The sequence below is a fragment of the Mytilus californianus genome, unplaced genomic scaffold, assembly GCF_021869535.1.
Source record: "Mytilus californianus isolate M0D057914Y unplaced genomic scaffold, xbMytCali1.0.p SCAF_5, whole genome shotgun sequence".
In the NCBI taxonomy this organism is placed as follows: domain Eukaryota; kingdom Metazoa; phylum Mollusca; class Bivalvia; order Mytilida; family Mytilidae; genus Mytilus; species Mytilus californianus.
In genome coordinates this window covers 17,574,203-17,601,501 of record NW_026262701.1, presented here as the reverse complement: position 1 = coordinate 17,601,501, position 27,299 = coordinate 17,574,203, and the positions used below count along the sequence as shown (strand labels likewise).

Below are 27,299 nucleotides of genomic sequence, written 5' to 3'. Positions count from 1 at the left end.
ACCACAATATGATCGCCAGTAAGTAAATTTATTTGTCTCTTAATAAAACATGATGATAGAATGGCAAAGTATTCGTCCTTAACATATGCACTATTTGGTTCGAAATCAACTGTTTTATACGAACATTCAATCTCCTTAACATCAAGTAAGACAAATTTGAAAATATTTGATTTATTACAATGTTAATATTTGACAAAATTATTTATACAACCCGATTCTTTGAAATGTTTATAGAAGCGTGTATGACACTAACACAAGATTGGAACGTGTCAAATAATTATTTGCAGTTGACAAACTGGGCAAATAAGTCTGGTATTTAACCATTTCCGAAGACATGATTCATGGAATAAATGGTCACATGATGTAACCTTTGCTTCTTCCATTTCCTGGAAACAAATCGAACAAACGTCGTTATGTTCAGCAAGTTCATCTGTTGTCGCGTCAACCAAATTATTGGTAAACTGCATGATCTTGTTTTTATGGCTTATGACACGTTGTAATCTTACTCCTCTGGTGTATATGCTTGTATGAGAAATGCCTATTAAAAGCAACAACTCTAGCCAGCTATAAAAACCAAAGAATAATGTCCACAGAGAGTACACGACTGTGCACATTTGAATAAATATCAAAAATATCCCCATAGAAATTCGAATATAAAACACTAGGTCGTCAAATCCATCCCAGAAATTTTGACGAACTGCATCATATTTAAATACAATAAAAAGACACAGTAGACAAATTGCACATATTACATTTGTTATAAAACATGATATCGTTAAAAAGATCCCTAAATTGTACATTTTATATTGAAAAAATATGAAATATATAAATATTGCAGGTACAAAAATAAATATTAATGAATAAAAATAACACGTATGCTGGTCAACATATTCCCTTGTATTATTTCTGTGTTGGAAGTCATTGCCTCTATAATGACTAAACAGTTACCAATAAAAAACGTCAGAATCAATAGTAACCTGTTAATAACTAGCTGTCCACGATCAGAAGGGTCCATGTTATATATAACTATGTCCGCTAAAATTAAATACACATCAAAGAAATAAGACAATTCCATAAGTTTTTCTGGTTCAATATCAAGCAAACCTGTGACGGTGAAGTAGCAACACTTTAATGATCGTTTTGAGATTTCAATTATCAAAGAACCCAAAGCGTTGGCTGATAAAATTGAACAACAACACATACCGAGTGTTGATAAAAGAACCGACTTGAAATTACCAGTCCCCATCTCCGATAGGTCAGTTTTGAAGTAATTGTAAACTAATGTCAAAATAAACATTAACACAAAATATACATGAAAGGCAAAATCATTAAATCTTCTACAACCATTCCTTTCTTCTATAGTGTCCTTACGAAAATTGGCAAACATTATCCAATTATTTTCAGTTATCAACAATATAAACAACAAAACTGAAATCAAAATAACAAACGTGTTAAAAAGCCATCTAGGTTCATCCTGAAGAATCGCTCCAGCCAATAGAAAGCAACACAGATAAGCTCCCAAACGACGTGGTGTATTTATGTTACAGATATAACAAACAGCCAAACCAAGGCACATCTGTAATAGCTGGTAGAAAACATAATTTCTTGCAAATATTGCATTTTCTTCAAGCAACCAAGCACATATAATCTGTGTGAGTGTAAGCAAAACTTGGATAATTCTTCGTCGATAACGGCTATGCAGATTAAACATAATTGCTAAGCAACATAAACCTATAAAATAAAAAATCCAGATTTATTGACTTATTATGGGCTATTGTTAATGAAAAACATATTATATATGACAATGAACTTGACGTGGAAACGTAGCTCTTTACACGAATTAGTTCAAGCAGTGAGGTCATGAAATTGGAATAAAACATAAACGTACTTTGAACACTCACGATACACCTGTTTTCAAAGACTACACATGGCGCTAGACATCACTCTTATTTCAATGACAAATATGAAATTGTCCAAGCAGACATTCTCAGTCAATACCGTCATTGTGCGTATGGATCTCAGCTATTGATTGATTTGTTTGTTTTTGCTTCACGTCCAGCTGCAATATTTTCATGATGCATATACAGAACAAGAACAAATTTTGAATAAATCAATTGATATGCACTGAACAGTCGGTTGACCAAGAAGAAGGGCTGAAATGTTGGACTACCACTAAAAAAGAGGGTATGTTGGATAGAGGAAAACATTGAGTTTTGAAACAGGTAACCATAAGGATGACAGTTTCCCTACACGAGACATCAAAGAAGTGGCTATGTATATAATATATCCAGAAGAGTCAAACGGACCGCCTTGCGGTTAGTCGTTCCTCTCAGATGTAGATACTGTGACCAATTTCTATACCTCAAGTAACTACTGGTAACGCAACATACACTCAAACGACATTAACTAAAGAGAAATGCATGGACAATCATTGTCTTTTTAAAAACAAATGTTATTATTCCTTTTCAATTTCAACCAAAAACTAAAAACCTAAATATTAAACGCAACATTATATGCCTATTTCAAATATCTGGTCTAATGGGTGGACAAATCATACTTTATAGGAAACTACTCCGATTCGAAACAAAAATGTCGGTGATGCTTTATGCTTTAATTGATAACATGTGTGTAACGTTTTGTGGATGTGTTTTAAACTGACAGTCCACATCATTAAGGGAACAAACGGTCCTCTTCCTGCCAATTGCAACTTAACACTTGCTTCGTGGAAGCAAACTCCAGCAGTTCTGATTTAAAGATGATTCCCTCTCGTAGTATGAGTTAATATTTTAGGGTGCCATTGATCGCATCAGTCTCATTTTACTTTAAATGAAGACCACCACAGATACTGTAAGTTATGTGTCATATCTTGACTTACACCTAGACATTGACAGTGAGGGTTGTTCTGAACTAACTTTACGATAAAAGGGATAACTTAATTTTGCCATATGAACATTCCCTTTTTACGCATAATTCAAATAGCTTCATCATATGGATATAAATAAAAGGAGTATACGTCAATGCGATAGCCACCCAACGACACACAAAACCAAAAGTCATAAAAAGTCAACATACGGTTTTAACAAATAGACAAGTGTATTTACAATGTGTTTTGCTGTAAATCGCCTTTAGACTAAAGGAGCTGTGAATAAATTAACAGATACTTTAAAAGATCGTCTATCTGGATTTGGGGTATCGAGATGTCTATAAACTTGTTTATCCTCCTCCTCCTTTCAAACGCACACACACATATATATACTACACAAAAACGATAGTAACACATCTTTTGAATTTGACTACAAAAAAGGATACAATTTAAAAAAGCAAATAAAACAGAATAATGATGAAGAATGCGTTTACTCATTGAATTTTTACTTCACTTTAATTTGTAATTTTTTTGAAATGTTTTTGCTGTTTTATCCACAACAGCGCTGGGGTCACATTGACGTTTTACAACATCTGTGAAAAGTTTAGTTAATACAATCAATATTCTGTGTGTCCTTCCATAGCATTGATATAAGATTGACAACGTTTTCTCATACTGCCAATACATCTACGAATATCTTCCTGTGTAACGTTCTGCCATTTGTAGATTGTGTAGAGTTTGTGTTGGATTTTCGCGGTACGTTGTACAACCTAATTCGTCCCATAAATGTTCTATGGGGTTACGATTTGGCGAATTAGCCCGTCTATTGATATTGTTTGCTGAAATAAGGTCGTTCACAATCCTCCAATGATGATGTCGCTCGTTATCATCTTGAAATATATGTCGCAGACAATTTGTCGTACAAATAGTAACACATGCGGTCACGAAATTTCATCAATATAACGCTGTGAATTCAATGTACCGTTCACAACATAAAGTTAAGTTCTTCTGTTGAAGCTTGAATCTGCCCAAATTATGACATAACATCCGCCATGTTTTTTTAAATTGACATCGGAATAGCGTTATCCATGACGGCGATACACCCAGAAACAACCCTTATTAAACTGAAGATTGAATTTAGACTCGTCTTAAAATCAAACATTACCCCATTGACGTTCTTTCCAGCACAAAAATTGTCGGCACCACTCTCAAAAAACGCAACCTTAGTAGACGTCTTGTTAAGGGAATACATACACCTTGGCGCCTTGATTTCATTTAAATGAAGTAAACGATTACGAATTGTTTTGTCGGAAACATTCACAACTGCAACTTTTCGTAGTTCACACTGAAGACAACAATCACTAATTGTTCTTTGTCGTAAAGTTCTGATGAGTCTGTCTTGACGCTGTGTTGTGGCTCTGCGCATTCCGGTCCGAGCCCTATCACGGACATAATTTGTCGATTTAAAACGATTTAAAAGTCTTGAAATGGTGCCTGGGGCAACTTGAACGTACTTGCAACATGTCGTGCAGACAGACCTGTCTGAAGCATGCCAAGAAGCCGTTGTCGGTCGTCATTGCTAAGTGAGCGTCTCCTACTCATAGCAATAAAAAAAAACCACAAATAGTATGGAAGGTAGACAACATAAAATGTTTAAACACATTGCGCGGCCTAAGTTTAAAACCGTACACGTAAATTTGTAACTGTTGTAAGTGCATTGTTGTGGCCCATACTTTTCTTGGCATTTTTATGGATTTGGCCAGTTGAGGACGTCACCCCATGTCCGATGTTCCAAAATATTGAGGTTTAAAAATTGAATGTTTTCTTGAATGAAACCATTTTTTTTAAATGTTTGTCTCCTTTTTATATGTAGTTTTATAAACTTGTAACATGCTGCTGAAAAGCGGGTGTTGCTAAACTTTTTTTACTTGATGCTTGATATTTTATATTACTGTTGCATCGAATACTCGTGTTTGGTGCTAATTTTAACAACAATATTTAATTAACAAATAATACTTAGTTATACTATACGATCATATTTTGGGTGATGGTAAAATCAGAATATACAAAAGTTATCTTTACCTAGTGGCCGCAAAATATATGAAAGCCATCCTAAATACTGGTAACTGAATCTGAGGAAGATGTCTAGAAAGGCTATACTGAAAGTATCGATGCTAACTTCCTTAATTTTGGTCAAATGTAGTCTCTTGAATCTAGTTAAGTTAAAATGGATTTTCTGAAATGAATACAAAAAAAGTAACACATATACTTCGCTACCAATATTAGCAAGATGTAAAATATAGCTTAATATAGCAGATTATATTATTAAGTAAACGAATGAATCGTAGATGAAAACATCTAAAAATTTAAAAGGGAGAACGTTGTGGTTTGAGTTGTTGTTGTTTGATGGGGGATAACACCAAAGGTTGAAAAATCTAGAAATAAAAAATGAAATGTTATATAAAGCAACGGCAAGGTAAGAGATGTGGATGAACAAAATTATTTTAAACATGAATGAATGGATGGATTTCGAATTGTATATTTGTATATGTATACTATACATACCAGTAAAACCTCCATGTTATGTTGGATTCCGAGTAGTTTCGGTTTGAAAATAACAAAAAATCCGATATTATTCTAAAAATATAAATTATGAAAGCTGTCCTACATAAAATTATATTTTTCCATGACAAGGTTTTAAATATACCACATTGAAGCTCATTGAAATAAATCACTTAGTTTTAACTATGTATGTTTTACAACTAACTGCATTCCTATTGATATAAGATCACATATTGTCTTTAAACTATTCATGGATGTTAAACCTAGATTGTATTACATAAACAGAAATTAAACCGAAAGTATACTATCAACTGTGCACTACTTGAGATGTGCTTAAACAAATTAACGTAAAAAGGCCGTCTATTAAATTCCCGTATGGGTGACCAACAACTTTTTTATACTTAGCATTCTTTAAAACAGCTAAATAGTCAATCATTTACGAAGTTCAAATTTTATAGTATTTATCATTTTTACTATACTTATATTGTTTTGCATTTTCATAAAAAATCGTCTTCCGCATATGTGAGACATTTTACCAATAATAAAAGTACGAAGAAAGGGACAATTTATAATATACGCTCATAAACTATTTCATGAACTCGAGTGCAATGTACAATAGTTAACTGACAATTGTTCTTTTTTTTTTTATTTAATATTTCGCTTAGATATTATTTTTCACACTGCTGAAATATGTTGATTTGCATCTAAATTTTATCTTCACATGGTACACTTTATTTTCCAGTGAATCTTTCCGTCCATTATCAATATGGTCTTATGACTGCATACACGTGAGTTCAAGTAAAAAAATGATAAGGGTGTCCTTTTCTCACTAAACATGAAATCCCAGTACTCATCTTTTTAAAAATAAATTCTCCTGTAATGATCGAAATATATTATTTCTTAAATAACAATTACTAATTTTAAAATCATGCAAGAACTAATGAGAAATTAGCACAATTTTGAATGTTAACGTATACATGTATAAACATAAGTAAAATGTGTTTAACAAAGTCGTTCATAGATAATATTTTAAATATCCCAAATAATATTTTTGCATTAGAAAATATTCTTTAATATATATATATAAACAAAACAACAACAATAGCAATAACAATTACAAACAAAAAACAAAAGACAAAAAACAAAAACAAACAGAAACGCAAATCTGTATTTAGAATCTAAAGGCCGAGTCAACGCAGCTCATTTAAGGACTGTTTGATTAATGCACATGTGCATTAACTAAAAGATCTCAAAAAGAATCACAAACAAAGTTTTCTAGAAACGAGGATAGTGTTACCAAATAAAACGTTAAGCTTCTTTTTGCTGATATGCAATTTGATTTCTTTAATCTTAAAATGATTCGCATAAAAAAAAATATCTGGGATTAAATGATACATCCAAAAAAAATGTTGTTTTTTTTTTGCTGATATGCATTTCGATTTCTTTAATTTGATCATGATTTGCATTAAATGATACCAATTTGTGTACATTAACTGTCTGGTAACTTTTATGAGTTTAAGCAACCGAATGAATGAACGAATGAAGAGCAAGTAAAACTGCTTGGTGTTGCAATTAATTTTGAATCAAAATTTAACTCTCATATTCTTACATCTATAAAGAGAAAAAGCCTCGACAAAGTTAGTTGTTCTAAAAAGATTTTGAAATAATATTAGCAAACTAGGAAAATAAACTGCTCTTCAGTTTCGTACTTTGTTTTGCCTTTTGAACTTTTTTTATTCGAGCGTCACTGCTGAATCATTTTTAGACGAAACGTGTGTCTAGTTTACAAAATTTTAATAGAAAAAAATGGATATGGTGTATCAATTCATGACACAAAATCTGTACATGCAAAGCAAAAAACACGAAAAGCAAAGAAACAGCGCTTATGTTGCTGTTCTTCATTTTAAAGTCACAGTGAGGCCTTCAACATGGAGGAAAAGATCTCATCTCATTGCAAATGTAAGACTAGAAGCAGTTTGAGCGGAATACTTTGCAAATTACGATCACGCCACAAATGTGAATTGAGGAACAAAGCCATGGATTAATATCAATAAAAGAAATCTTGCAAAGAAATCAAACATTCAGTGACGAAATTTTGTCCCTACAATCACACTGAAGATGCAAAAACAATACTAACATTTAGACAACCATGTGGCACATCGTGATGTATGTTATATAACTTGGCAGGAAATAACGTATGTAAAGGGCAAATAATTCGGGAGTAACACCACCAACTCTGGCCCGATCAAAGAAAACAAACCGGAAAGTAGTACACATTTAAAACAAAATAGTTCCTACGAATAAATGTAAATATTAAACTATGTGGAATATATATCGGTAATGTAGGTATCACACGAAAGGCAAACTGTAGATCCTTGTAGAACACCTTTTGACTGACAACTTTTAATAATAAAAAAATATATGAATGAAATCTATAAAGGAGGGCATATATTGTCTGTTTCTCAGATATGATGTACCTGTTTTGGTATATCTAAAGTTCCGGTAACCAGTACGCTGTGGTATGTAAATAATGGTTTATTGACCCCGTCCCCTCTCCATAAGGTTTGAAATAGAAAACATTATCATGGAAAGCAATGGGGCCAAGAATCGGTGGTGTACGTCTTACATAAACAGGCCTAAAAGTGAGATAATGATGTAGCATCCATAAGAGAAGTTATCTAAAGAATAAATATGCCATAACTAAAAAAAAAAAACATAAGAGCATAAACCTGGTATCTATGATGAGTTTATCTATATATCACTCATTTATACTATCGAATTTTAACTTCTAGACTTTTAGTGATTTAGTTCAATGCATGAATATTAGTTTGACTGGTTTAGCTTAATGCATGAATATATACTTTTAGTACTTATATCTGTTACCATATGAATGAAAGGATTTGTGTTTGACATTTACCTATGGACATATGAATGTTTTACAATTTATGAGTTTACTGTAGCGTTATGTCGGTTTGAAAGCTCTAATGAGCTTATGTTGTACCGACTTAAACTGAAGCTTTTGACTTTATTTTTTAACTTTCAATCCTATTCAAACATGTAAATAAATTGGCCTTTTCTCTGTCAAAACAAGATATACAAAAAAAGTCAACATAGCCGAAGGTCAATTATAAAGTGTTATTTTCATTATTGACAGTTGACTCTTTTATAGTAGTAATTGATATTTAATTAAGATTTAGACCTTGTTTTTTTGTATTCTTGAAAAAAGTATAGCAGATAAAGAAAACTGTAAACGGCAAAAATAATCAGGAATACAAGATCAACAAAAAAGATAATTTAGTTATGAATGAATCCATTCTAGTCTATAATATTGGAAAATGGTCATTGTTGAAAATACGTTTAGATCAAGGTGGAAACACAGGCTCTTTAGAGCCTCTACTTTTATATCAGCCACTGATGAGTCTTGTGTAGACGAAACTTAATCATAAGCCTGTAAGTTTGATGTATGTTTTCATGAACAATTAAATAAGAATAATTTTCATATACAAACTAATTACTAATCATACTAATGAATATTGTTTTATAAAGTTTATATTTGCACACTAACATTGTCACGTTATGAAGGAAGTTAAAAATCAATGAATTTCCCTACTCTAACTACTAACAGTCTCCAAATAAAAGTGTAAGGATAGATTTTGTCATACTTATTCCCTTTTGTACGTCAGTTATAAGAGATATTATCCGAGTATTATTGTGATCAGTACTTTTTCTCAACTATTTTTTATTGTACGTTTTTCTGTTCGCTTTATGTATTCGTATGATTGAGGTTAAATGACCATTACATCGGTCTCATTACAATTAAGTCAATTTCTAAACTGATCATCATTGTATATTCTACTATATAAAATTAGAGGCAACAGTAGTTTACCGATGTTCAAAACTCATAAATCCTTTAAGAAAATACACATCAAGATAAAAAAACAACAACTGAGGGAATCGTTTGAATTCAAAAAGGGACAAGTCCGTGTGTAACGACAGGGGAAGCACCTCCTGCTATGAGGAAACCCGCCAAGTATATTCATTCTCATTAAAAATTACACACTCGGGAATAGGACACCATCGGTAAAATAACCTATTAGATGACTTTACTGCTATCTTCAGATATAATACCATGAGAACATGTCGATAGTGAGTTGAGACACAGACACCTCGTATTGATCAACCTTTTCGTGATGAACTGTCGATTTCAGTCGTTTATCCTAATATCTCTGTTGGAGCAGTTTTGGTCAGTAACACACCACTGTTAACGAAGTCCGTATATTGTGAACATACACAACGTAACGTATTATCTGATATATTCATACGCCATACGATGGGAGAGAATGTAATTTTTCCTGAGAAATGAGAAGTTGACAATTGGAAAGTTGAAATCATAACATTTGTCACATATTTCAGTTTGAAGTCATCCATCTGTGTCAATATCGAGAAATCTAAGGACCAATATGTGAAACAGACCTTCGGTTTCAGTTGTACAATAGATATCAAATTTAATCGGATATATGGGATACAAGCACTGACTGAGCTGTGGGTCATGGAGTGACAGGATATTATCAATATATATGAAAGAGAAATTGAAGAACTTTGCAATATGCTTTTCTTTTCATCTTTGAGAAGGTTTTGTATGATATACGAGTACAAAAACAAGTCGTCCAATGGGGAGCACAATTAGTACCCATTGGAATAAGGAGACAGGGTTTGATTGCCAACGAAAAACATCGACGAGACCAAATGACGTGGATGTAAGCAATTATAGGTAACCGGACTGCCTTCATCAATAAATACTGTTTGGCATTACCAATAAGGGCTGACATGTATACAACCACTAAAGTTCAGATATCCAATCGTAGTACTAATTTATCGTTCTGAACAAATCTTAACTTAAGTAATTTTATGCATATCAGCCCGGACTTTTAGTGGATGGTGTTGTATATTGAATCGTTATATCACAGGGGTCAGAAAAAAATTTTGAACTGATGTAATGGTACTTTTGCTACGTACTAGTACCTTTTGGCATTCCATTGATCGAGATTAAGAGGGTATTGATTGATTGTTGTTTGCTTAATGTCCAGTAGCAATTGTTCATTCATGTTCATGAACAAATTAACAATAAATACAATATACAATAGGTATGTTATGCAATGTTGGTCGACTGGGTAGACAGGCTGGATATTCAAAATTACCTCTGTAAAATAAGAATTTGTAGAATAGGGGCGAAAGTGTTGCATATCAAAAGGTAATCTACGAACCCCGATCTACGATTAAGAGCGGAGATTGAATGTTTAAAAGTAAAATAACAAACATACCAAACCCCAAGGAAAATTCAAAACGGAAAGTCCCTTATCAAGCTCAAACACATCAAACGAATGGAAAACAACTGTCATATTCCTAACTTGACACCGATACCTGTTTAACCCCCCACATGTTCATGTGTCTTCCCAATGGTTACCTCGTAAATATATATGCTTAAATATATCATTAGTTATATCACCGGTATCCCGATCCTTAACCCCGGAGGATCCTAATCCTTACGCGGATTTCTGAACGGGATACCCGTTGTGTTTATCCCAACTCTTGGAGTGGAGTCTATATATTGCATTCCGTGTCCGTTCGTCTGTTAGTCAAACACAACGTTTTGTAACATTTTTCTCAGATCTGTAAGATACCTGCTACTTGTTTGCTGATACTTTGAATTCTTCACAATATGTTAAATGACCTTAAAATTTTACGTCACATCTAAATTCATTTTTCTAATACGACTATAAACAGAATGACTTCATATTTGGTCATTAGCTCAACAGTAATGAGGTGTAACGTGTGTGAACTTTTTTTCTATCCATCAAACACCTACTTTCTGTTTTCCGATACCTTGAATTACGAGTGAGGGTGATCTTAGCACGATAATGCGGGCATTCTTGTCATTTTGTCCTGAAGGACCATTTGGTGTTGGGGTCAGATCTTTTACAGTCCATGTATAATTCAGCTCGCCTTAGAGTCAATCAGCGCAATCAATACTACAGAAAAAACTGTATCCGAGGCAATGTCTTAACTAATCTCGTGAACATGATTACAATTTAAAAAAAGGAAAATAAACGAGGTTTCGCAGTCATGATACAAACGGTAAACATTTTACCCCACCCCCTTTTTCCATACTCAACTCTCAAACCAATGTTAGTGGGAAAAGGTCATGTTAAACATATTTCTATACCCTAGTCATCTGCAGCTGGTACAGTATGAAATAATTTAAAGGTACAGTATGTGCTTTACAAAGTTGAAGAAAGTGTGAAAATCCTGATAACAGTTTCAACATTTAGCTAAGTCGAATGTAAAAAAAGGTGATTGATGAAGCAACAACAATTCTTTAAAATCAAACATTAGTACATTTGTAGTTGGACTTATAAATACGTACCAGTAAAAGCACAATTTAATGTTTAGTTCTTCGCATAATATCTTTTGAAAGTAACAACAATACCTTAATTTTAAAAATATTACTTATAAAAAATATTATTTCTATGACTAGGTTTTAAAAATACATTGTATGTTGAAATAAGATCACATATTCTTTTTAATATGACTGGACCTTTAAAGTATCAACTAGAAGTGAACCTAATTTCGAATGCTTTAACTACAGTTAAATTAAATCTGAAAATTTGCCAAACTTTCAGAACACAACTACAATATGACCCTTCTTTTTATGTATAAACGGTACGTACCTTTTGATGATTATTCAAGTCAGTCGTTAATATATTGATTCAATAATTTTCGCAATAATGGATTTGTATTTGTAAATGGAAATTACAATCAAGACATGTTTTGTCAACTTACACCAACAACGTTTCACATATAAACTATAAAATAACCAACAGTGAAGTGCATGTGTTTTACCTGGCAATAATTAACCACCGTCATCATAAACACATTAATATTTTCTCTACTTTATATCTATAAAAAATGAAAAACAGCACGTTATAAATTTCATGCGTACGAAGCCGAATATTTGAAAGCAAAGGATGTATAAGAACCGAAAAAGTTCTATAACAAAAAAAGGACATAAAAAATAGCCAAATTCATCTCAGGTCAACTTTGCATTAGAAAATTGAAACCTTAGTTTCTATATAATTTCAAAATATTTATAAACGGACAATTTTAGAAAGGTTTGTAATAAATCATGTCAGTATCGAAGTACTGACTGATACCCTTGGGACTGGCAGTCCACAAACAGAGGTATCGACCCAGTGCCGTAAAAAATGAAAACAACACGTTATAATATCATGCGTCCGAAGCGCTTTTCTGGATCTACCCTCCTCGGGAACGCTTAAAGCCAAATATTTGAAAGCCAAGGATGTATTAATATCCGAAACAGTTGAAGAGCTATATAATCATAAAGGACCTAAAATAAATGGAGAATGTGTCCGCTTGCATATAACATTATAATTGGACATAACTCAAGAACGGTTAAAGTAACCTTAGGCTACCTAAATTCGTACTTGATCTGAGTTTTGTGGTAATAAGCATTGTGCATGACATTTGGTTGAGGCATTAGATGCATGATTTTTTATATTAGTTGTTATTGGCTTTGAACTAGCTGTCGGTAACTGCGAGTACTCTCAGATCTGTAGTTGTTAATTTCTGTGTCATTTGGTCTCTTGTGAGCTGTGTCTCATTGGCAAACATACCACAACTTATGTTTTATATTAGAGAACGGAAACGGCAGATTTAGCATTTTTTTCCATTTATAAAGGGGCATAACTCAAGAACGGTAAAAGTGACGCCACCCAATTTCAAACGTGATCTGTGTTTTGTGGTAATAAGCATTGTGTATATGTTTCATAACATTTGGTTGAGGCAAATTAAAGTTAGAAAACGGAACGCCACCAAATTTCGAACTTAATCTATGTTTTGTGGGAATGAGTATTGAGTGTAAGTTTTATAACATCTGGTTGAGGCAAACTAAAGTTAGAGAACGGAAATTAATTTTAGGGACGTACGCCACGGACGGACGTGACGGACAAGGGTAACACTTAATGCCCCCTTTGGCTAGCGACAGGGGCATGCAGATAACCAAATCCATCTAAGATCAACTCTGCCTCAGGGAGTTGAGACCTTAAGTTTAATGACCAGTATGGTGGTGAAGGTACTATTATTAATTAAATAGTGATTTACTAATCTGCAAACTTACTGTTTTAACAATGTTAAAACATTCGATTCAAAAAAAGAGTGTTCTTCACTCAGACATGGAAGGCCTTTACCAGATTTGGAACCACTTTCTGGAATTCATGGTTTGCAATGCTCTTCAACGTCGAACTTTAAGTGTCCCTGCTATTTTTTTTATTCGAGAGTCACTGATGGATCTCGTGTTGGGGAAAGTCGCATTTGAGGAACCTGGTTATGAGCCTGGTATCTCCGATAACTTTTCAAGAACTTGGTCGATACCACACCTGGTTGACGTTTCGTTCTCCAGGTTATAACTAGTCCAGTAGTCAGCAATTTTGCTCCTGAAATAATCATTCAAAAGTTAAAATCATTTAACTTTCTAAGGTTTATCTGCCCCCAGATGAAGATATCCTTGACTAGATTTTGCACAACTTTTGGGAATTTTAAAGTTTCCACGCTCTTTAGCTTCAAAATTGGGATAGCCTTCCAACCGCTTTGCGCTAGCTAAATAATCAATGTAGTATTTTAATGAATTTTTATACGACCGTCAAAGACGGGACGTATTATGGTATACCAATGTCCGTCCGTCCGTCCATTAGTCCGTCAACACTTCGTACGATGATTTTGAATTTGCCTTAACCAACTTTCAGATAAATTTACCACAACATTATGATTGACGAAAATAAGCTCCCTTTTGATTTTAAAAATTATTTGCGTTGTCGTTCAAGAGTTGAGGGACCTTTATTATTTGAATTAAGACATTTTTTCGCCTATCGCGCACTATGCCTGTATCGATTTCCTCAAAACTTTACATTACTGTTGGGATTGACAAAAGGAAGCTCCCTTCGATTTAATAAAACAAAATCTGTATTTCTGTTCCAGAGTTACGGGATTTCAACCGTTTGAATTAAGGCAGGTATTCCCATATCGCACACTAACAACTCCCGAATGCATGGATTGATTTTCCTCAAAATTTTACATTATTGTTGCAATTTGATAAAAGAAAGCCCCCTTTCATTTTTTTTTTTATTTTCTGTTTTTTCCGTTCCAGAGTTACGGGACTTTTATTGTCAGGTTTAAGTTGATTTTTCAAGTGTTGTACCATAACTTGAGTTTGTTAGTATTGATATACTGACAAATTATTGTTTCATTAATCATTCAAAAACATTGTAACATTCCAGGTCAGTAGTGTTCTCTTTTTTGTTTTTTCTGTCTTGTTTATTTTGTTTTTTTTTTCTTCTGCAATGTCATTGTGAGACTCCTTCCTTTGTTTTCTAAAGCTAAAGCTTTATTATTTATGTGTTTGCTGTCATCATACATGTATATATGTAAGGAAAGGACTTAATATAAGTTGTAATAACTCGTGTCCAATCCTATTGCTTGATTATTGCAATACAATATTATCAAATCAAACTGACAAATTTACATAATTGTTGGAAATGGTTAACATAACATACCGTGCCATTAAAAAAAAAAGTTATTCCAGAGCTATGGGACTTTGGCCGTCAGATAAATAAAAGGCGCAACTGAATGTCCTGCAGTAGCAATAGTATGTTGTTATCATGTTTATGACAAATTTAAAGCTCTTGTTGGGATTGGTGATTTTGAAAATTTTTCTTGTTTGTTATTTCAGAGTTATGGGACTTTTAACAGTCACAATTGACACAGTACACATATCCTTATACAGAGCCATTTAATTTGTTCCTGATCATATGCCTTCTTATTATAAATATCCCATTTTATTTTTGCAGAAATTTCAATATGCACAATAAAGGAGTATAAACAATTGAAGTATTTTCATAAAAACGATATGTGTTTTGATAAAAACAAAAACAAAAAAAAACTTATTACTAGTATCATACAGATGATATTAGTCTATAATATTCATTTTTGTGCATCAACATTTTCTCATTATGAAGAAATCTTAACAATCAAGTTATTTGTTATTTCCTACTCTATAAGCTTTCTCCAAAGTGAATGAGTAGGATTGATGGTGTCATACTTTTCCTTCTGTGTATGTCAGTTTTTCAGGAATATCATCTTGCTGTCATTGTAATCAGTTATTGTTGAGTACATCTTTCTCAACTGTTTCATACTGTACGTTATTCTATGCACTTATTTGTATTCGTCCAATTGAGGTTAACTGGCTCATACATCGATGTCATTACAATTAAGTAAATTTATGAACTGACCTTTAAAGTCCATTCTTCTGTATAACATAAGGGGCAATAGTAGTTTTCCGTTGTTTAAATACCACACATACTTTAAGATAATACAAATCAATGTAAAATAAAACATCTGTAGGAATCGCATGAATTACACAAGGAACGAGACCGAGTTCGCGTCAGCATCTCCTGCTATGATGCAGAACTTCTGGTTTCAGAAGTATTCTTAATTTTGATTTTTTTTTTCGGATATATGAGAAGCAAGCACTCACTGAACTGTTGATCATCGAAAGACAGGACATCATCAATATGTCTGAAAGTGAAATTAAAGGTCTTTGCTACATGCATTCCTTTTGTCTTTGGGAAGGTTTTGTATGAATTCTGCTACATATGAGTGTAAAAACAAGACGGCTAGTAGGATGCACAATTAGTACTCATAGGAATAAGGAGATGGGATTTGATTGTCAATGAGGAAAATATCCAAGAGAGTTCAAATGACGTGGTTATAAGTAATCATAGGTAAACGGATGGCCTTCATCAATAAGTGAAACATGTATGTGCCCGTTGGCATTCCCAATCAGGACTTTACGTTGTAGGTTGTTTTATTTCATGAATGTTCAATTCGAGAGCAAAATAAATATGAACTCAATATGTTCTGCAAGGTAGTCGACCGGGTTTAGGATTGCCTAAGGAAAATTTGCAAAAGTTACCGAAGAGTTGTTTCAAGTGTGTTTAAAATGTAAAGCGCGTTACATTCATCATGTACGAGGGATCGGATTTGACATCCCCATTCCGACTGGACGTGACTGCTTATTGATACATTCCGCACAGCCAAACAGACGATTAGGAGAGGCGTTTGAGTGCTTACCGATAATAGTTAAACCCGCGACATGTTCATTTTTCTTTCCCAAAAGTGACCTTGTAAGTGAGTGTCCTGAAATATATTTTTATGGAGCCTACCCCAATTCTAGGAGTAAGACTATATTTTGCAATCACCCTGTCCTTTCGTCCAACACAACTTTTCCTCACATGTTTTTCAGTAACTACTGAGCAGAATGTCTTCATATTTGGTTAACAGCTTGACAGTGATGAGTTGTAATGTGTGTACGCTTTTTTGTCTGTTCAACACCTATTTCCTGTTTTTGGATAATTTGAATTACGTGTGGGAGTATGCTTAGCACAAAACGCGTGCAACACGAACACGAAATTTGATAGGTTTATGGCGTTTCTCAAACTTTTGAAAATATGTGTTTATTCAACTTAGTTGGCTAATTGTTTTATGCGTCGTTTAAACTTCTTTTTACTGACAATGTATAGTGATATTTATTTAATAAACTGCCATGTCTTTCAATTTAGCCATGCATTTGTACATTGAAAACATTTTACATCTGATTATAGCCTTTTCAGAACTCAATTAAACTACACATTGCACATCATGCAAGCTGTATACTAAGGGAATTATCTATCAAAAACAGTGAAACTTACTTAACACAGTGTTGAAGTTACTGTTTTCTCTATGTCACCTATTTTGTAAATAAACATATTAAAAAAATCCAAATTTACAATAATAAGATAAAATATTCATGCATGTAAACATCCGTATAACCAGCCGCTTGTCCGTGCACCCTCAATATTTTCAATCATACTTTTGTTCACATAAACAACATACGGATTTGAACATGTTTTTGCGATATCATACATTGTGCGATGCTTTCGAGAAATTATCAAAAATATTTATCTAGATAAAATGGAGAATTTTTTTTTAGCATTAGATTATTGATATTTGGCATCAAGCTTTATCTGGTTTGTTTACACGGTATAAGGCGTTTTAACGTTTGATTGGTTTTTTCGATATAAATCTTTGTCATTTACTTCCATACACATATATTACATAATTAATTTCATTTTTTCTGTGATTCATTCATACCTTTCTGAAATCTGATATTACGCATAATCTGAGAAATCACGTGTTTAGACCCCCTTCCTGTTTATTTTCTGAAACATAATTTTCTTTCACATGCAATCTATAAACTAGTATGAATAAAAGAGATGAGGAGGATATACGGCAATGAGACAGCATCCAAACTACAAAAACAACCAAAATACAGTCTGAGGGCAAAATACAGTCTTCCATAGTAGACATGTTTCTATACAATGTGGCAAGCCCCAAATCGTCACGATTCTAGTTTCCCCTTTCTGTACTATTCAATGAACCAAGAGGGAAGTATCTAATTTTCAATTTATCGCAAACTATCGTTTAATCGTACCTAAAATAACTTATTGTTAACTCCTCCATGCATTAAACAAAATAATAACGGAAGTAGGACAGATTTGTGTTTCGGAAAAAAAGAAATAATTCTATGTTCCTAGAAAATCATCAGTCGAAATCATTCAATATCGCGTGCAGCATGCATCCCATGCGCAATCAGGTACTTCCGGCGAAGAAACAAACATCATTATAAATGACACTTGGTATATCCGGTACTTTGAAGGTTTCTTTTGACTATTGACATTGAACGACAAGTTAATGTTAAGAAATTGTTTCCTGTAAAACATTATCTTCATTACTTTTGATGTAACGTAAAATAAGTTATATTGTGCATGTCTTATCAAACTTCAGAAACAATAAACTTAAAAAGTAAGATGGATGTTTTATAGATGACTTTAAGAAAGGGGTACTATTGTTTATCAGAAGGAAATAAATCGATGGAAAATATCATAAAATAAAAACAGGAATTGCACGAATTGAGGAAAAAAGTTGGTTGTTGTCTCATTAACGTATATCCGACATCTCCTTTTGTTCGTTTAGATGTAGCAAGATTAAAATTAATGATTAAAAAGGAGGAAAACCCAAAGAAAACAACACTGTTTATCTTCCTTTCTCACAAAAAGACAAAAAAAAGACAACAACCAGAAAGAATTTGAATACATAATTAGGTTTTGTTTTCTGGTAATAAAAAGGTAGGAATATTTATAAGGTATATGTTTTGAAACTATCGCAATTGTACTTCTTTAACTTCATTTTATAAAATTCCCATATTTAGAGGTTGCATAAATACGACAGAGTATTCGTGCCATTTTGAAAAATCGTTTAACTCTACAATACTGATAATGACACCACATAGCCAACAAACAAATAAAGCACAAGCGAATAATTTCCAGCTTCAGAAATCAACCCAAAACTTTTAATCTGCTGATATACCCTCCTACTCTCTAACATCATTCGCCACACTTTCAAGTAGCGTCACTAATACTGCCAACAAAACAGTATTCAAGGCAATTTCGAAATCAAGCTAGTAAACAGGATTAAAAAAAAAACAAAACTAAACAAGGCTCCGCCGTTGTACTAATACAAACGGTTAAAAAAATAACTCCCTCCCCCAGTGCTAGATGCAATGATCGCATAATAAATGTAGAACAATAATTGATATCAGTACGTCTATTCCCGAAATGAAAACCACCCTTGCACATAAATCCATAAACTTAAGAAAAAACAAACACATGATATTCGTAATCCTGTTGGGCCTTAATTTTCATGCCCAGTAATAAACTTTTCAGTTTATAGGTTGCACTTTGTAAATACAGCTGTTTTACAAAGCACGCCTCTTTTGGGGAGATATATAATATTCATAGATATTTTTTTTGTTTACGCACTGCTTCCCAGATATGATCTCTATGTTTCATCCCATAGAGACATAACTTGGGAATGTTACCAGTATATTTACACATGTTTGCAGTGAATTTTGAATTCTGGGGGTCACCTAAAGTGAAGGTAGGGGTAGTACAGAACTTAAGTATAAGTTTAAACTCTTAGAAGTTCGGGCCATATAAATGTTGGAAATATAAGCCCTATGTTTTGACCTTTGAATAAAATAGTGGTGCATATCAACTTTCCATTCTAGGATATGATTTTTCACGAAACTTCATAGTAAAAGTGTCACAGTTTTAGCCGTAAGGGGAGTTCCTATGGGAAATTGCATTGTCTATATTTACAGAAATGCAACCTATAGAAGGTATGGAGAATGACCTCGCGTAATAATTATCAGTTCTGATCTATTTTTGCTTTTATCTTGATGAGCGGTGTGCGATGACAACCAATTTAACCGCGCCAGGAAAGCAAGTAGATATACTAACGGAAACAACAACTTGTTAATGACGTAGTATAAAAACTGTAGTATTGTCGTTGTGTTTACCATTAGTAAAATTTAAAAGGTCGCACACCCACGATTAAAAGTTTTATGAGCTAGATTTTCCATGAAAATGAGAAGATAATTAATTAGATCAATGTTCAATGTTTCACATATAAATAAATAAAAATTTCAATAATTAAAATTGCATGAAATGAGCATTTTATACTGAACCGAGTTTTTTTTAATCAGAGCATAAAAAAATGCAACAAAAATGAACAATACAAATAAATGTCGGATGTACAAATACGCAGCAACGTCCGGTTAGAATGGGGACGGTACATCAGATATGGCTCGGGTAAAGAGGGTGTCACGTTCTTTTTTCATTAAAGAATACCTACTGCAATTCTTTGAGGAGTTTTTAGGTGTCTTGTTGTAATTTTAAGGAAATATTTCTGGCTTTATCCTACATAATCCTATTATTTAATGAAAGTCCAAAATGTCCCTTCCTTTATTTCTGGTTGACCCACAGAACCTACCTATTGTATCAATTGTTTGTTTGCTCTAGTCCGGAATATGCATGACACAATTGCTACTAGGCAATAAGCATGCAACAATCGATTCATCAATCATAAACCAAACTGAGCATAAGCCATATCAATCACTCTATAGCACGACATGCAGCTTGCATGTCAAAGTAAATTTGATACTGAAGTTGTCAAAACTTCATTTTTTGTTCTTTCTTAATTAAATACCTGCCTGTTATACACCTGCAAATGTGTAAAAGCAGAAATTTTCGGGGTTTTGATATCGTTTTTCTAGTTATCTTTGATTTAATGAAATGAATTTTTATTACTGTTTTTGTGTTTAAAACATTGATCAAAATGGTTGTTTTATGTTGGTCAATATCGTGTTTTCAGTGTTATATTTGGAACGCATTGATCAAAAAGTGAAAAAAAATGTTTGCTCGCCCAAACTAGATGGTGCACATAACTCATAAAATGCATATTAGGACAACATTCTTGGGTATATAAAAAGCCTGATTATAACTCCGATTTGAAAGGAGAAGGTATGATCAGTCAGACGACGTTTTGGCCACTTATATCATCAAAAATCAATAAGCATTATACATTTCTCCTAAGGTTCATAAAACATTATGTCTGTCAGATATTGGTATTGAGATATTCTATTATGTCTTGCGTATATATGTAGGACTCACATCCACGGGGGGTTCCTGATTTATGGCAGATTTCAAATCTATGGTAAATATGACGTCATGCCATCCCAAATCTATGGCAGATTTTTTAGAATCCAAATCTATGCCAATTTCTTTAGTTTCCTAAGCTATGGCGGATTTTTTTAGTTTCCAAATCTATGGCAGATTTTCTGAAAATGGAGGACTAGTCAATACATATCTTACCAATGTCTTACCTTAAACAAGTGGATGATTTATCAATAAATCTTTCTTTATCCAACAGTACAGTTATTCGACATAAATATAGCTGAAAATGATGCAGATAGTTATTAGAAATCTATAAGCTATGACCATTTTTTTTAGTTTTCAAATCTCAAGAAAGATTATTTGCTACAATTTTATAGGTAGTCGCTGTGATCTATAGAGTGATTCATTTTCACCAGGTCAATTAATTCCTAATTCCTCCTTTGAAAGACATTTTTATGTGGAGTGGCTAAGACGTTATTTTTGTACAAATGATTAGAATTTGAATTGTAAAAAAAGGTTCTAAATATTTTCATATCATTCTACCATTTTACTCTGTTCTTTCAAAAATTTTACTCTGTTTCTAAATATTTTCATATCATTCTACCATTTTACTCTGTTCTTTCAAAAACTTGATATTTAAACGGGTCCCATTTAGGATTTTATTCTTTTACTGATTTGCAAATGAGCAGTACCTTTGCATAGCCCCCCCCCCCCTAAAAAAAATAAACGCTTCGGGACTAGGATCCTTGGAAACTGACTGTTTTTTCATTTTCTTCGATATAACAAAACCGTCATCTGGAATGGTATTTGAATCTATATGTTTTGTCGTCGTTAGTGGCATCATAGTTAATAGTTTAGAATTACGCAATTTCGAAATCTGTCATAGATTTGGAGAAAACAAAATACTGCCATAGATTTATAATTTGTATGACTTGTATCTCATTTGTGACGTCATATATGCCATAGATATGAAATCTGCCATAGATCTGGAACCCACTACAGATTTGAGTCCTACATATATATAGGCTTTTGGTCTTCAAATATTTTGCAGGGGCCTCGGTGGCCAAGTGGTCTAGGTAGTTCATCTTCAGCGATGACTAGCCTGTCAACACTGAGGTTGTGAGTTCGAACCCCGCTCGTGGCAGGTGCATTCGAATCCGATCTTTACTAGATAGGATTAACATTTTTTTTTAGGCTGAAGGTCGGTGTTTTTCCCCGACATTCTCCAATAGTAACAATTGGCTGTCACAATATAGCCAAACGTGCTGAAAGTGGCGTTAAACAAGAAACGATCAATCAATGAATCGAGCTTCTTGCAAATGAGGAAAAACAGCGAAAACTGATAAATATATACTTTTAGATATTGTCATTAATAATTAGATACGAACCAAGGCCGCACCCTAAAAAGAAATTTTATTACATTTTGTCTTACACACAGATGTTACTATTGGTCAGAAATCTTTTTGAGTAAAGCAATATCGGTGCTTATTTCAATTTTTGAATTATTCTAATTTTGATAGTGTCCATTGGCAAATCTCTAGTGCATATTTAAGACGGAAATGAATTACAAGTAAATCTACAAAGGGAGTCGGCCTGGATGAAGGGCTGTGAATTTAAACTACAGGAAAAGGTTTAATATCGGATAAAATAAAGATTTTGCCTTGCAACATGTAATTTGTGTACCCTTTATAAAAGTGTAGCAAGGGTTTTTGTTTTTTTGGCGCGAGAGAGCGTTGTAATGTCCTACACGATGTATCGTATTCATTGTATTCCTGACGAACGGGCGTGGATGAGTATGAGTCCCGGACAACCAATGGGACACCGGATCAGCCTAGGTTTTACCGGCAGGTAAAATAATTCTAGGTCAGCGTGTATACTGCAGTAAATCATTGGGTGTTGTGCGAATATGATGTTGCTTGTATGGTCCTTTTGCAAGTTTCCCATGAAATAAAATTTGAAAATAACACCTGGTAAATGTTATGCATTCGTCACGCTTTTCTGTGTTGACCTTCATCGGGAACGCTCAAAGTCGAATATTAAGCCAGGGATACATAAGTTACAGTAGTTTGTTTTATATTTCACTTTTTTTGAGAAAATGATTCTTATTTTGGTAAAATAAAACAAATGATATTGATGAAGTAACGTTGAGGTGTATTGAAGCACTAATCAAAACGGTTAATCATCAAACAGTACCTAGTACCTCTAGCTATTTCTATATAGGCTTTACTAATTATTTCTATATATAGTAACTAACCTAGTTATTTGAATGCCCGAGTTAAAAGTGTCAAAAGAGTCAATTACAACAACCACTTACTTAACTATACATTGCTATCTGATTCAGAAGCAAGTTTCATATACTATGTGAAGGTAGATTTTAAAAGAATTAATCGGCATTATAAAAGATGTCAGACATTGTCTTGAGAATTTGTTTAAAAATAAAGTGTTATCCCGTTTTTCTTGCTGATATTCTAAGAAGGTGTTACTCTTTTATTATAGAAGGTATATAATTACCAAGAATGCATATTTTGATAGTTTACATTTTTTTCTATAGCTGTTAAAATTTTCTTTGGGGAAGAGAATCTCAGAAATGATACGACACAGTTAACTGAAATTGAAAAACTCAGAAAAAAGATCCTGATATATTAACAAGACCGGTACGGAAAAACTAGTATATCGACAGGTACTCTAGAACTGGACTTAAACCAGCTGTTTTACGGGAGATGTACAGATTTTTGACCAATGATGAAGCAGCTCCAGAATCTTCTTTACAAGAGAAAATTGACATCAGATTCATTTAAAGTTTAATTGATGCTGACGTTCCTGAACTTTTATATGACCTCAGAAAATATAACTTTAATACTAAATGTGAAGATCTGGAGCCTTTTTGGAAAGAGTTGAAATTACTTTTGAACGAAAAAACAGCCGTGCATGAAAGGCAAGGAGCTGACAGTAATGAACACATGCCTCGTGCAATATGCTTGTCTGATATGTAACCAGATTTAGCATCATGCTTGCCAAATGAAGCCCGTATTCCAAATTTGTCTACAATAAGGTCCGATTTTCGGCCACCTAGTCCAAGTCTCAACAATGCAGCAAAGTATACTACACGGTTTAAAGTTAAATTTGCAGTACAACAAAGACTTCTGTATGGCCAACATGAAGATAAACTCTTTGCAGCACATCAATTCAGTTTATTTAAAGAAATGATTGTTAGATGGAATGCGCAATAAAGCCATTCAAGATTTATTTCCTTAGATGATAAGGCCACGGTCCTAATTGGAGAACCTATTCAGCCATTATCTACTGAAGTGAGACCTCACAACAGATCTATGACACTTTGGGTGGAGCATTAGTAGCATTTGTCTATGATTTGTTTGTATGTGGGATTGTGTCATCTGTACTTTTTAATGTGGTTATTCTTGATGATAGAAGGGATATTTTCAACGAAGGACAAGTGTTTGTGGCATTAAACGATAAAATCTTAAAGTCTTCTACAGCTATACGTCCTGCTGTGGAATCGGTTGAAATACTTCGTAGTCTGGCAGGAGACTTGAATCTTGATGTGCCATTACTGTTCTTGTACACAGATGGCGGCCCACATCACAGGTCTAAAGTTTAGACTATGCAGTTAGCCTGTACATTGATATTTATTTGGACTTGGACATGATGGTCACGGCACGAACATGACCAACGACTAGCTATGCAAATCCAGTATAGTGAATTATGGGATTTATTGAATCGTGTTTTGCAAAATGTACCCCTGGAAAGACCAAACATGATTTAGGAATATGAAAGGAAGATAAAGAGGAACGTCTCAATGACCAAAGTAAGAAACATAGGTCAGAAAGAACCAGAATTCAAAGTTGAATTGTTACAATCAGAAAACTTATTGACAGATTAAGTAGACTTAAGTGAAAGGACAGAAATGTTACCACACATTAAAGCGCAGATGGTGCGGCCATGGAAGACACTGGTCATTGGCTGAGCGTTCTTGACGACTAAGATGAAGGTATTTCATTTGAAAAATTGAAAACGAAAAAGGATGTAGAGAAGTTCAGATGTCTGAATAATTTTACTGGAGTGCACACAAGAGAAAGACAATACACATATCAGATTAAAAAGTGCGGAAACTGCCTATTATACAATAGTACAATAAATTCTCCTCGTCTATCTCAAGGTTTGTTTGAGGCTCTTCACTGGCTTCCAGATCCTGTTCCGGTTCTCAAAGACAGTGATGAATATAAGTTTTTTGATGAAGTTTATGAGGAAAAAAACGGACGATCTTGCAAGACCAGGATTAGGCACCAAAAACACCCCTACACCAGAAAACATGAAGATATATTAACAGTAAAAAGCTTTTTAAGGAGCAAACTTCCTAAAATAGTTACAACGTTTTTAACTGCAATACTTTTGCCCTGATCTTACAGGTTTACCATAATAGAACTTTGAGTCAAATTCCGAATATGAAATGAACTTTGAGTCAAATGTCCCAATATGAAATGAACTTCGAGTCAAATGTCTCAATATTTAATGAACTTTGATTCAAATATCTCAATATGAAATGAACTTTGAGTCAAATGTCCCAATATGAAATAACTAATATTCTAATGGTAATTGGTGTTAATTATTTTTGAGGAACACGACGGAATTACAAAACCAATAGAATAGTACGTTTAGTATTACAGTCAACTGTCAGCAGACGGTATAACAGTCAACTGACAGCAGAAGACACCTGCAGGTCTTATGTTTTACTTTTGAAAAAAGCTATCGTTTAAAGAAATCAAGATCATTTCTCTAAAAGGTTTACCATTCAATTGAACATTCAGCCTTGGGCGTGACCAGTCTTGCATATAAGAAAATACCACCAGCAATGTGCTTGGAATAGCATACACTATCAGAACCAATTTGAAATTCGCTCTGCTGTATTTATTGTCACCATTGACTTTTACATCCGGGATTCGTATGAAGAAATAGCATATAACATACTAACATACGAACATATGTCTCGACTTTAGTACTGACTTGGTACGGTACGTTTCCAATTTTTGGGTTTGAACGTTCCTAATGAGGGTTGATCAAAAACAGATATTCGAACGCACCAAATTTATAAAGTGTTATTTTTGTTTTTGTTTTCTAGCACTGGGCCGATACTGATATGCTGGTGGACTGATAGTGTTCGAGGGTATAATCATCTCTGTAGTCAGAGCTTCGGGAATGACGTAATTTATAACATACCTTTCTTTAAATGAAACATTTAGAAAAGAGAGACGAAAGATACCAAAGGGAAATTCAAACTCACAAGTCTACAACAAACTGACAACGCCATGGCTAAAAAAGAAAAAGACAAACAGACAAACAACAGTACACAAAACCAAAGACTGAGCAACTAGAACCCCACTCATGTGCTCCGGAAGGGTAAGCAGATCCCGCTCTATTAGTATTAAATTATGCAGAGAGTTAGGATTCAAACTCCCTCAGGTAATGTTAGACTTTTTCTTTCCGGTCCTTTTTAGGTATATTTAGCTCCTCGGGTCTTCAATTTGTTAAACAACCTTTGCTTGATAATTGTGCGGTTTTGGCGTTGATAAAATTAATCCAGAAAATCGCTGAGGCCGCATCAATTCATAAAGTGTGCTTTTTCTTCTTTTTTTTTGTTAAATGTCATCTGTTGCAATAATTAAAAAATATCAAACATGATTGGTTAAGTCGATCCAAAGGCAATATTCATCCTCATGAAGTTGTGAATCCCTAGCTTATTGTTGAAAACATATAAACACCGTCCTGATGAAGAACAGCAATAATGGCGCTGTTTATTTATATGAAATATTGGTATTACAGCTGATTTTTATCTCATGCATACAATTATAAAATCCATCACCTCTCTTCCTTGATTCTGGATTAAAATAAAACAGGGATTGTTAATGTTGTGCCTGTGTACAATGATGTAGCACAATACCAAATAAATAAAATTTCATGTAGCGGATGAAGGAAGGAAAAAACAGTATCATATATACACGAAATTTAAGTGTTCTGGGTAACCATTTTGAAAACTTGACTAAAACAAATACTAATCAGCTTATAGTTTTATAAATAAGTGTTTGTAACTTTATGTATACATGTATATCTCTATTCGCATACTAAACCGACTTTCCTGTTCGCCACTTTTCTTCCCTATCTGTATTGTAAAGATA

At 33.5% G+C, this 27,299-nt stretch overlaps 1 protein-coding gene across 2 annotated transcripts; it reads right to left on the bottom strand.

Moving 5' to 3' along the window:
* Positions 1-14: 14 nt before the first annotated feature.
* LOC127701078 (uncharacterized) lies at positions 15-5,574 on the bottom strand. Of its 2 annotated transcripts, none has more exons than XM_052204875.1 (3): positions 5,429-5,574; positions 4,946-5,099; positions 15-1,731 (listed from the first exon to the last, which is right to left on the bottom strand). In XM_052204875.1, the coding sequence occupies exons 1-3, from the start codon at positions 5,441-5,443 to the stop codon at positions 854-856; spliced, it is 1,047 nt and encodes a 348-aa protein (XP_052060835.1). In that variant the 5' UTR covers positions 5,444-5,574; the 3' UTR covers positions 15-853. The 2 variants fall into 2 exon arrangements, 1 of the variants encoding a protein (XP_052060835.1); XR_007981813.1 differs by lacking the exon at positions 15-1,731 and adding an exon at positions 3,356-4,457.
* Between the last annotated feature and the right edge of the window lie 21,725 nt (positions 5,575-27,299).

Bases quoted from the DNA above. Each gene is read 5' to 3' on its own strand.
- LOC127701078 (XM_052204875.1), bottom strand. The intron at 1,732-4,945 runs GTAAAGATAACT...TTTATTTTATAG, and splicing joins ATATATTTTGCGGCCACTAG to GTTTATGTTGCTTAGCAATT.